The sequence below is a fragment of the Malania oleifera genome, chromosome 2, assembly GCF_029873635.1.
Source record: "Malania oleifera isolate guangnan ecotype guangnan chromosome 2, ASM2987363v1, whole genome shotgun sequence".
Lineage (NCBI taxonomy): Eukaryota > Viridiplantae > Streptophyta > Magnoliopsida > Santalales > Ximeniaceae > Malania > Malania oleifera.
The window spans coordinates 47,587,270-47,601,548 of record NC_080418.1 but is presented as its reverse complement, the minus strand read 5'-3'; the positions used below and the strand labels follow the sequence as shown (position 1 = coordinate 47,601,548).

General features: G+C 36.8%; 1 protein-coding gene across 5 annotated transcripts; it reads left to right on the top strand.

Moving 5' to 3' along the window:
• Nucleotides 1–350: 350 nt before the first annotated feature.
• LOC131147991 (transcription factor TGA9) lies at nucleotides 351–8,449 on the top strand. Of its 5 annotated transcripts, none has more exons than XM_058097709.1 (14): nucleotides 351–702; nucleotides 842–894; nucleotides 997–1,160; nucleotides 1,311–1,402; nucleotides 1,731–1,810; nucleotides 2,132–2,374; nucleotides 3,239–3,283; nucleotides 3,416–3,475; nucleotides 3,598–3,675; nucleotides 3,779–3,824; nucleotides 4,759–5,030; nucleotides 6,200–6,421; nucleotides 7,806–7,948; nucleotides 8,035–8,449. In XM_058097709.1, the coding sequence occupies exons 1-14, from the start codon at nucleotides 561–563 to the stop codon at nucleotides 8,120–8,122; spliced, it is 1,728 nt and encodes a 575-aa protein (XP_057953692.1). In that variant the 5' UTR covers nucleotides 351–560; the 3' UTR covers nucleotides 8,123–8,449. The 5 variants fall into 5 exon arrangements, with proteins under 5 accessions (XP_057953692.1, XP_057953694.1, XP_057953693.1 ...); XM_058097711.1 differs by having other exon boundaries at nucleotides 838–894; XM_058097710.1 differs by having other exon boundaries at nucleotides 351–746.
• Nucleotides 8,450–14,279: the final 5,830 nt, after the last annotated feature.

Here is a 14,279-nt window from a genome sequence, read left to right as displayed (position 1 = left end):
AGATTAGACTAATGCTTTGGTTGAAATGGCACATTAAAAAAACAAATAAAAACACACTCTCTCTCTCTCTCTCTCTCTCTCTCTCTCTCTCTCTCTCTCTCTCTGGTGGTCAAAAGTAAACTTCAACACCCTTTGGGAAATAAAAAGAGCAAGAGAATTCCTTTATGGCTTTTCCTTTTCCTCATCTTTTACCTTCTTTTGTGAAAGAAGACTTGTCTCATCTCGAGCTCGATGTTTTGTTTATTGTTTTTTTAATTGTCTCTCGACTGCAGTACGTCCACCTCTGAAGAGCCCCATTAAAGGGCCAATGAGAAAGCACAGGCGGTTAGAAGAGAGAAAGGGAGGAGGGGGGAAAGAGAGAGAGAGAGAGAGAGTTGGAGTCAGTGTTTCTAGTGGGTTCCTGCAAAAGAGCCCCACCTCCCCCTTTGTTTTCCTCCCTTTTTTTTCTTTTCTTTTTTAAAAAAAAAGAATTTAAATATTTATTAATCTACTTTCTTACAACCCCACACAGCCCAGGAGAGAGGGGGGGCCCTGAAACAGGTTTGCCAGGACGAGATTTTATGTACCATGGGATGAGTTTCAAATCTGATAACATTTACAACAGAAGGGTGATATATCATAAACCGGGACCAAATAAAACCATCAGTTTTCTTCGTAGGGAAGGAGAGGAGAAGGAGATAGAGACTCGTGAAGGATCAAAAGGTGCAAGAAGATATACATCTGAGAAAAAGACTGGACCCTCTCTTGTGGGTACTTTGATTTATATATATTATTATTGAAAAGAGAACTTTGATCTTTTGTTTCTATGTGACTCTCCCCATCTCTCTCACATCTTAGTCAGTTGGGATTTTGCTCCAAGGAGGACTTTCTCTCGAATTCCCAAGAAAAAGTGAGGTAAACACTGAACAGAGAAAATTAATGGAATTTCTTTTTCCAATTCATCTCTTTTTTTCCCCCACTATCATTATTTGTTTCTCTTCATTCCTTTTTTCACAGGTCCTTTCCAGTTTCTTGGTGGAGAAGGACGAGAATGGTTTGAAGAGGTCTTGCATGGCGAGTCATAAAGTTGGAGAGACTGGTTTATCTGATTCAGCTCCTTCAAATCACCATATTCCTTATGCGGCTCTTCCTGGATTTTATCTTGCCGGCACCAGTTTCAAGTATTGTTTCACAAATTCTTAATCTTCTATAGTTACTCCACAATTTCTGTGTTTACTATGAATTGCTGTATGACATCCTTCGTTTTAATTAGTCTATTTACTTTTTTTTGGTTCATTTTTAACATGATAAAGTATTGTTTTTGTTTTCAGTAATCAAGAAGCATCTGCCTTCGATTTTGGAGAGCTTGAACAGGCAATCGCGTTGCAGGGATTTACCATCAAGAATGATGAAGCTAAAGCACGTAGGCTTTCTTTTCTGCTTTCTCATTTTCTGACGTTTGATGAGCATAAGCAACTCCTAAAAGCAGAGAGAGAGAGAGAGAGAGAGGTTTGAATTTGTCCACAGAAGCAACAGGGGGGTGTTACCATTTCCAAAACTGTAATCATTTTCAGACGAGAGTTGTGAATGTCGTGAGGGTATAAACATTGAAACATGACCTCCCAGCATGGTTTACTGACTACATAACTGCACAGCAAAGGGATTAGGTTCCTCACGTTTTGATCTTTTGAAAATCTTCATGTCTTTATTTTTGCTGATGCTCTAAGATTTTGCTTTTGTGATTCTTGCAGCTTTATTCACAGGCAGGCCTGCAGCAACTCTGGAAATGTTCCCCTCATGGCCAATGAGATTCCAGCAAACCCCCAGAGTAGTAGTTTCTAATTTACTTTCTCCATCTTTGACCATTTCTTGAGCTCTTTAGGGAACAAACTTCCAATTTTAAAAATAACCCTTCTATCCCGAGCTACCTTTCTCTCACTAGTGTCTATGCTTATGAAAGGGTTTCTTCAAATTTCAATACCCCATTAATTCATTGAAAAGTGAGATTTTTGAAGGTGAATCCGATAGTTTCTGTGTTCATTCCCGAATGCCCGTTTTAGAAGTGAAGAACTCTAGATGATTGTGACGATTATTTGAATGATTTTGAGCACTTATTAATTTGAATAAATTTGGATGGATTTGTTTAATCCAGGGAAGTTCAAAATCAGGGGAAGAGAGTACTGATTCAGGATCAGCACTGAACACTCTTTCAGGTAAAGCCGAGACCCAGTTGGAGCCAGATTCTCCTATCAGTAGAAAGGCTTCCTCAGATCAACAAGCTTTTGATCAGAACCATCTGCCGCTGCAGCAGCAACAAGTGGAGACAATGGCAAGTGATGGCACCAGAACAGAACCATCTCAGACTTTACCAGTTGCCAAACAGCCCCCGGAAAAGGTTCTTTTAGACCGCTGCTTCTAAACTACAGTTCTAAATTTCTAATCTCCCAGTTCTTCCCCTTGCCATATCCCAAAACTCAGGAAAAGTTTTGCCTGTTTTATTATTAAAATGACACTGCTCTCTCTCACTCTGAACACGCACTCCTTGCTCCTTCTCCATCAAACCACGGATCCCAAGAACTCTCAGAAAATCAAACAAAAGCAGAGCCTTTTATTTTATTTTATTTTATTTGATACTCTTCTGACATGAAATGAGATAGACTTGTACCTGTCTAAAAGCAAACAGGGAATCTTTACAGTAGCTACACTGTTTCTATTATAATAATTAATTAATGCCCTCTTTTCTCAATCCCCAAAACTGAAGTTTAAACTCTTGGTTTTGGCCTCGGGCATAGCTTAAATTTTTACAAACCCCAGATCGCAAAACTCCAAAAAGAATGTCAGAAAATGATATCTCGAGCTTCCCGCATCATCTTCTTCGTTATGAGTTCCAAGCACAGTGCTCACATCACCGTCAAATAATCGTAAATGCTGCGCCCTGAAAAGTAGATATCCTGTGAGCTCCCCAATCATTATATTGTTGGGAAAAATCGGAGTTCTCTGCGTGTGGATTTCTTCTGAAAAACCACGAGAACTGAAAAAATAATGGAGAAATATTTATTTTCTATGATTTTCCAGGAAATATTTTTTCTTCTAAAAATTTCCATCTGGACCCAGGGAGCATGGCATTTTTTAAATAAAATAATATTCGAAATTTCAAGTAATTTTTTCTTTTCTTTTTAAAATTTGTATGAAGTGGGTATTACTGCTCTAATGAAAAAGCTGCGTTACTTCTTTGCCTTTTACTGTTTGAATGTTGCAGAGGAAGGGAACTGGATCATCCTCAGATAGACAACTTGATCCTAAGGTCATCTATATGTATATGTAGTTTTGTTTGATTTATTTTTGACCTTTTACATTTTTTTTAGGCAGTCTTACATATTCCATGCAGACTTCAATTATTGCTTCTCTGAAATGAAATTTTCTTGGTTGGTTTCAGTCATTGAGACGTTTAGCTCAAAATAGAGAAGCTGCGAGGAAGAGTAGACTCAGAAAAAAGGTTTTTTCCCGCAACTTTGTCCTTCAAGCGTTGCATTCTCATGCTCATCCTCGAACCCTAGGACTGGACGCACACCAACACTCATTAATTGTCATAACCTCTCTCTCTCTCTCTCTCTCTAGGCATACGTACAGCAGCTAGAGTCAAGTAGAATGAAGCTTTCTCAGCTAGAACAAGACCTTCAAAGGGCAAGAGCTCAGGTTTTATAAGTTCTAATTAATATAGATCATGAATATATATTTTTAAGAACATATATTTTTTCCTGTGTTGGGTTACATTTTAAAATATTTACCCTTGTAATAGGGTTTGTTCTTGGGGGTTGGCGGCGCAGGCGGAAGTATTAGTTCTGGTAAGCTTACTGATACAGATTGTATATATCGATGCAATTACTAAACCAGCCTTAACATATGAGCAATTTACGAGGAACCCACGAAGTGTAGGGTCGAGCTGCCCTTTTGTTTAAGGGGGCTGGTTAGTAGTCGTTAGTAAAGGAGAAAATGGGGCATAGCATTTTCAGCCTGGAAAAAAAATTATGAAACTGATCACCAAAACACCAACTCAAATTATTATCAGAATCTTTTGTCTTCATCAAAAAATACTCTAAAAAGAGAATAAAAATTTTATGCCTAGTTGGCTTCTCCCACTATATATATATATATATATATATATATATATGTACATGAATGCAATAATGGGTTTATTGCAATCTGCAGTTGATCTCCCGCCAGATATTCTATTCAATTTAAACAAAGGTCAACAACTTCGGCTTGTTTTCTGATGAATGTAACCAATTTTTTAACTGAAAAATATTGTTAAATTCTGAAGTCTAGCTGAACCCTCAACCAAATACATTCTCAAAACCATATTATCGGATACAGCTTCCTTATGCTCTTAACAAAATAACCCTTCTTTTTAAATTCAAACTTTGTGTTTAGTTTAGTCCATTTTTTGTCGGTTTGTAGACAGGTGGCCATCGGCTTTCACCCCATAGCAGCACTCCCTGTTGTCAAGGGGGAGGTTCAGGGTTCGAGTTGGATGTTGTGGGGAGGCAGTCCTTTGGGGGCAACCTGCCATCCGTCTCAAACCCAACCTGTGTTTCATAATTCTCATGTTCCCCTCTCTTTGTGATGTGCACTGAGTTCCCAATTATGGGAGGAGATTGTATGACCAAGTGTGGGACGAACCATTATCAAGTAACTCAGCATAAGTATTTTGATGGAACTAGCTGATTAGTTTCTTTTCTTTAAAAAATAATCATAATAAGAACCATTGTGTTGTTGCAGGAGCTGCAATATTCGACATGGAATATGCAAGATGGTTGGAAGACAACCAACGGCACATGTCAGAACTGCGAACAGGACTGCAAGCACACCTTTCTGATGGTGACCTCAGAGTTATTGTTGATGGATGCATTTCCCATTATGATGAAATTTTCCGGTTGAAGGGAATGGCTGCAAAATCTGATGTCTTTCATCTCATAACTGGAATGTGGACGACTCCTGCCGAGCGTTGCTTCCTCTGGATGGGTGGTTTTCGGCCTTCTGAGCTTATTAAGGTTTACATTTAGCCTAAATGTCATTTTTGTTTTCAACTCGATCCCCTTTAGTGTGCAGTTCTGCAAAGTGCTGCAATACACATGGCAATAACTTTCCATTTGTATGCCTATCAAGCGGACTGAGATCAGACACCTATTTTTTCAGACTCGGTCTAAATCTGAAAAAAAAGGGTCATGCTCAAATTGATCCCATTGTTTTGAATAAATTTGGGCCAAGTTCAATCAACTTACAATTAAAAAATACAATATTGGGGATCAACGCTGGGTTAAACTATATCTCTACCTAAATTAAAATATTTTAGAAATAGTAAAAGAGAATCTATTTTGTTAGAAATTTTAAGTTGGAATTGTGTAGATTATCAGTTATTGTCAAATTATATTTATTTTGACACAACATTAATATTGTACGTATGTAAAGTACATAGTAGCAGAAAATAGTTTGGTTTGGTTAAATTCATGCCACCCAAACCTAAGAACTCGAACTTATGTAAGAATCTAAAATTTTTGAGTGAATAGACCCAGTATTTCAGGTAGCTAGGTTTAATTGACAGTTACATTAATGGGGTTCTACCCTAGTCCTTCAAGAAATGAGCCTAATACATGTTTTGGTGGATCATGTACAAATAATATGTTTTAACTTTGAAAACTAGACTATATATTCCTTTACTTGTTCTTCTCATGGTCATGTGACGTTTTTACAACCTATGAGTGGGAATGAACATTTGGGTAATTGCTCTGAGACAAGGCATATGTTGTGTAGATTTAATTTTTCTTTTTGGGAAAAGAAGGAATTATTAAGAAGAGAGAAGTAAACTAATACAAGATAGAAAAGATGTACGGATGAATATTAATGGAGCAAAGCCCTACTCTGCATAAGGGTCAAAGATACCCCTTCAATCCTTGGATTAAAAAATGTTTCTATAGGCAATGGGATTTTTGTATTCCCTCTTCTTATCATGTCAAACAGTTCACATGTCCAATAGTTTCTCCTAAATTATAGGAAGGGCAGTTTCCCATTAATAGGTAGGTGAAACTGGTTGGGTTAAATGGCTAAATTGCTGTAATTAATTATCCAAGTTACATTATTTTCACGTCATCGTGATCTAGTTATTTATTTAATTTTTTTCTTCCATCAACTTATAATGTTGTCTTTGTGTTCATGTAATCAGATGTTAATATCGCAATTAGACCCCTTGACAGAGCAGCAAGTGGTAGGGATTTATAGCCTCCAGCATTCCACACAACAGGCAGAAGAGGCTCTCTCACAGGGCCTGGAACAGCTCCAGCAGTCTCTAATTGACACCATTGCCGGTGGCTGCATCACCGATGGTTATGAACATATGAACATGGCTTTGGGCAAGCTCATCAACCTCGAAGGGTTTGTTCGCCAGGTACTTGATCCCATCCTTAAAAAGACTTACATTACGTGACACGGTCCTTAATTTTATGAAACATGCACAGTGCACACCACAGAAGCCAAAAGGGAAATAAAAAAATAAGTGATAATTGATTTCTTCTGTGCACAGAAGGTAGAAACATATGATACTATAACTTACGATATTTTGATTAAAGGTTTCCACCTTAAAGAAAAAGAGCACGTTAAACCTGCTTTGACTTTTGATCCATTCATTGTGCTTTAAACCTACTTTTATCTTGAAAAATGGGGCGACTGCAGTGTAAAGAAGTAGGGGGTTTAGGGCTAATCTAGCTTAAAAGCACAAATATTGAGTGATAGGTAGGATGTCCATTGTTTCACGAGTGGGAGAAAATGGAGTAGTTTCTACTTTATCGACTTTTTAGTGCTTTATGAAAGTGATATTTGGGGAGCATGGTACTGATTTTGAGGTGAAATGTATTAAACATGTACAATAAGTCTATTTCAGCTGGAACTTGAATCATAACTTGCAAATTTTTGGTCCCATCTCTGTACTTCTTGGCCAATTAACCAGGTAGATGAATGTCAAATAAAGTCTTGAATTCTCAAGTTCTATAGTGCACATGTACTGATCATTAATCCACTGTTCCAATCGGGTGTCCGGCATCCTATGCTCACTTTGTTTGAAACTGATCCTACCGTTGGATGAGTATTGATCTCAAAGAAATTTTAATTTTTGATCAATGAAGGTTTGATGGACTGAAGTTTCTTTTGAGATCAATTGAATGTCATTATCATATTGAGATTAGCTTCACATTAGGCTTGGTGTGTTATATAATATATATTCCGCTGCCTGCTCAAACCCGGGATTACAAACCTACACACACACACACACACACACACACGCATCTGACTTGATTGGATTCTTGTAATTTGTCTTAAATCCCAATGGCTTTGTCGTAACAATGTATTGCTTTACTGCTAAGAAGCCCACCCCCTATGTAGACAACTAGGGTTTCATATGTAGCTTTCAAAAGGTAGTATGAAAGTGATATCTGTGGAAATAAAAACCCTGGCTATACCTATCAACATGATATTTAAAATGATTTAAGGAAATTAAAAACCCAGATTAGAAAATGATAAACTTTATTAATTTATTAGTCTATGATTGAAAGAGTCCAAATCCTGTAAATAAAACAATCTTCTTAGGCCTCCACCTTTTTCTTGAAAATTTTGTTTAGAGCCAGTGCACGTGTCCCTGCACTAGGGATCCCCTAACTTTCTATACTGATTACTATGGTGGAATTTTGATTTTATATGATTAAAAATATTCTACCATCTATTTGATTTTTATACCATGATTATTTATTTATTTATTGATTTTTTTATCATCATTGTAGGCTGACAATTTGAGACAGGAAGCCCTCCATCAGCTGCGTCGAATATTGACCGTTCGACAAGCAGCAAAATGTTTTCTAGTGATTGGCGAGTACTATGCCCGATTACGAGCGCTTAGCTCCCTCTGGGCATCTCGACCGCGAGAGTAAGATCTAGCATGACGATGAACTAGCTTGATCATGATATCTCAGTATTAATAATAATTCTAGTAGCTGATTTTCATATTTTCAGGAACATGGTAAGTGATGATGGCTCCTGCCAGACAACAGATTTGCAAATTGTGCAATCTTCACAGAACCCTTTCAACACCTTTGGATGAGCAAGATATATGTACACATATCCACCAACCCTGCAACCATTCCAGGCAGCAGCTGCCTAGCTCCATGATCTTCTTATCAGCTGCATATAGCTCTAGTTCTCTAGTTCTTTCTTTAGAGTAGATAGGATTTATTTTATTTTATTATTTTCTTCCTTTTTTTATTTTTATTTTTTTATGCTTTGTTCTTAGGATCTTCATATCGTTATGTTATCTTGTGAATGTAAATCAATTTTATATGCATGTGCATGAGCCTGGTTATTGGAAAGTGTTGGAAAGTGTGAGATATATATATACATATATAAATTTAAAGGTATATCCTTTTTAATATATCGTGGCTTTTGAGCAATATGGTGGGGGGGCCTATATGCTTTTGAGTAATTCACAAGAGAGAGAGAGAGAGAGAGAGAGAGAGAGAGAGAGAGAGGGAAAAGCAAGTTGCATGAATGGCAGACAAAAATTAGTTGCCCATTTAAGAAAATGGGGAAGGCTACAACAATACGTACCGAAAAAATAATGGAAGGATATTATTGATGCATGGGTTTTCAGTATTTTGGGGTAACCATTTTTGTTGTTTTCTCTTCCAATGGGTTGTGTATTTTGAGTGCAATGTTCATGCATGTTTATCCCATAAATAGAATATTACTATTTTTGTTCCTATTGTTAAAAGCAATACTATTTTTCACTAAAATCCACATGTCTGATCAAGCGACTGCCAGCTTTGAACGGTCAGGCCTGACATTGCATTATTCAGTTTGACTATTTAGTCCAATGCTACTGTATATCATTATTCAATTTTTTAAGGAGAAATATTTTAGCACAAAAAAGTATGAATACTTTTAGCCAGGTCAATTGTGTTCCTTTTGACCCTTTTCAAAATAGTAATAATGAAAGGGCCCTAACATTTGCGGTGAGTCTATTAAGGATAAGTGAATCAAAGTTATGGTTGTATTTGAGATTATGAAATTTTTATTTTAAATTTGGATTTATATGGTTTAGTGCTGATTTTTGTTTTAATTTTTAGAAATTTAAATTTAAAATTAAGAATTTATGCTACAATAATTGGGTGTGTGATTTTCAATAGTTTCACTATTATAAATAGTCGTAGAACTTCAAAAGAATAAAAATTTTTTATGGTGGAACTTGTTGATCTTGTTTTTCTTAAGAAGATTTTCTTGTTAAAGTTTGAGATTGAGATCTTAGGTTTAAATTCTAAAAGAGGTGAGAATCGTACACACACAAATAGAAAGAACTTCTTGGATTTTGTGTCCAACTAGCTGTGTGGCGGATGTAACATAGGCATCCAAAATATAGAGATACATGTCATTGTTAAAAAATATATTTATTTTTTATTTTTTTATTGTGGCTCTTATCAGTCATTGGATCGTTTCTAAATCCAATGTTTGTGTAGTGTCATATATATGTTTGTAAACCATGGGGAAAAAATAGGGATTGCTTGTCATTTTATGCAAGCAGAGCTAGAGGGGTTCTCTCTAGGAAGAACTTTTCTTCAACGGGTTGAAGGTGAACGGGTGTACATGGAATCTGGGATCGGGGAGAGATTGATTAGATCTTGTACTGCTATCGTTTCATAATGGATTTTTCTCCAGGTGCACGCTTCGTGGACGTAAGCAACCTTACCGAACCACGTAAAATATTTCGTCTCCATTTTTTTATAAATGTTCTTTGTGTGATTTATTTTGTTGATCAGAAGATTAAAATCGCTGCGCGTTAACAAGTGGTATCAGAGAACGGTTTCGATTGGATGCAAAACTGATAGATCAAATCAGATTGAAAGAAATTTTTTGGATATGAAGTTTTTTCATTGGAGTCCTCAATATTAGAGCGGTTCGTTCAAATCAGATTGAGGTACGCGAAGATTCAAATCAGGTGCCGAAAAATTATTTCAAAAATTTTCAATTGAAGGAGGATCATTTTTCAATTGAAGGTGTGAATTTTTTTTTTTTAATGGCGAGTACTTTGACAGCCAAGTTCGAGGTGGAGCTCTTTAATGGGAAAAATAATTTTAGTCTTTGGTAGAGCATTGTGGAGGATGTGTTGGTCCAACATGACTGATTAAGGCACTATATGGGAAAGATAAGAAGCTAGAGACCATGTTAGATGATCAGTGGGAGGAGCTAGAAATAAGAGTAGCAAGTACCATTCGCTTAAGTTTAGCTCCAGAAATTAAATATAGTATTTTGAATGAAACATCACCAGCTGAGTTTTGGAAAAAATTGGAGAATAGTTATGTTGACTTTTTGGGTCCTATCTCGTTTTGATTATGACAAATACAAAGTATCTAACCTATACCTTGAGTTTGTGTGCAGGTTGAGTCTTGCTTGAATTGGAAATATCATATGGTGTATATGGAGACTTGAAGAAAAATGAAGACCGAATTGTTTATTGTTTGTAATTTATATTTCATTCATTCGGGTCTATAATATTTAATATGCCAAGGTCTGTAATAATTAATGCATGTCATGCATGGTAGGAACTATAAGCTCAAATGACCTTAAATAAGACTTGGTTGACCGACGCCATATTTTTATGGTTAAGTTAAAAAGCCTTGGCCATAGATAGACCATATGTGCTTGCACAAACACTTAGGATTATTCCCACTATCATCTATGCAATTAGGGGTGAAAATATGACTTAGGTTTTTAACATAAAGGTTTTTGAGGAGGTATGGATAGGTAAGCTAGTAGATTACTCTGTGTTGAGAATATTTGGTTGTCCGTCGTATGTGCATGTGTAGGATCAGGATAGATTAAAGTTGGACTCTAAGTCCTAACCATCCGTATTTCTTGGTTTCCAAGAATAAGTGAAGAGATACTGGTTGTGGGACCCTATAGCATAGAAGGTGGTCATTATCAGGGATGTGGTCTTCGATGAGGAAGTCATGTTGAAGGAGAATGCTGATGAGAAAGTGGAGTTTGATTCAGCGGGAGTACCTATTCAGGTGGAGCTGGATAGTATTCAGAATTCAGGTATGGGTAATACTCAGAGTACTGTTATTGATTCTGTTGCACAGGATACAGTGACACAGACTACAGTTCCTTAAGAAATTCCTCAGATAGGTGATAGACAGGAGCCTGCAGGGCTAGCGACCAGTAGAGAAAGGAGGAATGTTAAGCCTCCGGTCAGGTATGGGTTTGAGGTTTTAGTTGCACTTGCTCTGATTACTAGTAGAGGAGATCCTTTTGATTTTTAGGAAGCAGTTCAGAGTTCTAAACGAGATAGTTGGCTTGGAGCCATGGTTGAGGAGATGGAGTCTCTTCATAAGAATGACACTCAGGTGTTGGTTCAGAAGTGCAAGGATAGGAAGCTGATTGGTTGTAAGTGGGCTTTCAGAAAGAAAGAACCTACTTCAGAATCAGAAGGGTTAAAATATAAGGTCAGGTTAGTAGAAAAAGGATACAAAGAGGAAGAAGGTATATATTATAATGAAATATGTTCTCCTGTTGTTAAGCATGCGTCTATTAAATCCTTGTTAGCATTGGTTGCCATGCATGATTTAAATCTAGAACAGATGGATGTAAAGACAGCTTTCCTTCATGGTGAGTTGGAGGAAGATATCTTTATGGAGCAACCGAAGGGGTTTGTGGAACAAGGTAAAGAGCACTTGGTATGTAAGTTGAATAGGTCTCTTTATGGTTTAAAGCAATCCCCTAGGCAATAGTATAAGAGGTTTGATTCTTATATGTTGAGGATTGGGTATGTTAGAAGTAGTTATAATAGTTGTGTTTACTTTAGATTGCTTAACAATGGTGTATATGTGATCCTTATGCTATATGTGGATGACATGTTGATTGCCTCTAACAATACTGATGGGTTGAATGTGTTGAAAGTCAGGTTACAGAATGAGTTTGAGATGAAGGATCTTGGTGCAGTTAAAAGGATCCTTGTCATGGAAATCAGGAGGGACAGTCAACAGAAGAAGATGTGGTTGTCACAGGGTTAGTATATTGAGAAGGTGTTGAAAAGGTTTAATATGGATAAGGCTAAACCGGTAAGTACACCTCTAGTTGCTCATTTTCCGTTGTCTTCTAAACTGTGTCCTTTTATTGATAAGGATAAGTTGGATATAGCTAGTGTGCCTTATGCCAGTGCAGTAGGGAGTTTGATGTATGCTATGGCATGTAGTAGACCAGACTTATCATATGCAGTTAGTTTGGTAAGAAAATTTATGGCTAATCTAGGTAGAATGCATTGAAATGCGGTAAAATGGATTTTTAGATATTTGCGTGGCATTTCTAATTATGGTATCCTGTTTGAAAGTACAATGTTTAGGGTTATGTGGACTCCGATTATGTAGGTGATTTGGATAAGAGGTGGTCTACTTCTGACTTCATTTTTACCATGGTCCGTGGTCCCATTAGTTGGAAGGCTATGTTGCAACCAACTACAACTTTGTCTACTACAGAACCTGAATACATAGCTTTGGTAGAGGTAGGTAAGGAGGCTTTGTAGTTAATTGGACTGATTTAGGAACTTGGTGTTATGCAGGATTTGTTACACGTATTCTGTGATAGTCAGAGTGTGATCCACTTGGCAAGGAATCAGATCTACCACTCTCGCACAAAGCATATTGATGTGCGGTACCATGCAATTAGAGGTTGGGTTGAAAGTGGTAAGTTCCAGTTGCTCGCAAAGCTTATTACATTAGCTAAGTTCAAGCGCTGTATAGATTTAGTTAATTTATTCTCTTGTTGATTGTTGATAGAGCATCCCAGAGCATGGGGATGGAATGTTGTGCTTGGCTGTGATTAAAAGCCAAGGTGGAGATTGTTAAAAAATATATTTATTTTTATTTATTTATTGTGGCTTTTATCACAACTGTTGGATCGTCTCTAAATCCAATGGTTGTGTGGTGTCGTATATATGTTTGTAAGCCATGGGAAAAAATAGGGATTGCTTGTCATTTTGTGCAAGCAGAGCTAGAGAGGGGTTCTCTGTAGGAAGAACTTTTCTTCAACGCGTTGAAGGAGAAGGGGTGTACAGGGGATCTGGGATCGGGGAGAGACTAATCAGATCTTGTACTACCATCATTTTGTAGTGGATTTTTCTCTAGATGCACGCTCTGTGGACGTAGGCAACCTTGCTGAACCACGTAAAATCTCTCGTCTCCATTTTTCAGTGAATGTTCTTTGCCTGATTTATTTTGTTGATCGTAAGATTAAAATCTCTACGCGTCAACAGTCATTTTGACTTATAATAGGCGTTTAGAAGGTTTTTACATGCATTTTACGGCGATGACAATAACTACAAATACAACAATAATAGTAATAATAATATGTCATAATTGAAAAATTAGATGTGATAAATTATAACACATTATACTATCCCAGGAAAATTGTAGAATTTTTCACAAATTATGTATAATTTTCATGATTTGTTAGAATTTGTTGACCCGACTAATACATGCCACATTAATTGTGGAAAAAAAAAAAATCTTTTGATACTTTTCTTGCAAAAGTGATTTGCGAGGCCATAATGATTAGACAAACATACATAAGTTATGGAGGTGTATACATCCTTCAATTTTGACATTTTTGCTCAAGGTAGAAATGATATCAAGACTATTGACAAACTAGACAAGGAATGCAAGGTGGAACCTTGGTGCTAGATTTGCATAAACTCCAAGAATAGGCTAGGTTTGAAATTACACCAGTAGAGGGCATGCAAAAGTTAGAAACTTAACTAGCTAAATTTTGAGACATTATTAGGACAATTTGACATTAGAACAATTAGTGTCGCGACATCCCGACAGTGAGGGTGTCCCGGGGAGGCGAATGAAAAATGAATGATTTTGAATTTTTGGGAAAAATTAGAAATTGGAGTTGCCTCTAACCTTTTGGGGTGTAGTTAACTTGATTACTACTCAATTAAGAGTAGTATCAATCTGCATATACCAGGATTGGGATCAAGAGTTCGGTAATGCGAGAGGAAGGTACTAGAATCGCTTACGCACCCGTTCAACGAACGGTACCCAATTAATTGAATATAATCCCAAAGTAAACTTCAATGGCCTTTTATTTTACTCCCTTTTAAATGAAAAAACTATCTAAGGACATGCAATTAAATAACCAAACAAATATGCACATTTTATATAGTATATTTAAAATAGGGTGTCTCTCAGAGTTAAGACAAGTGAAGC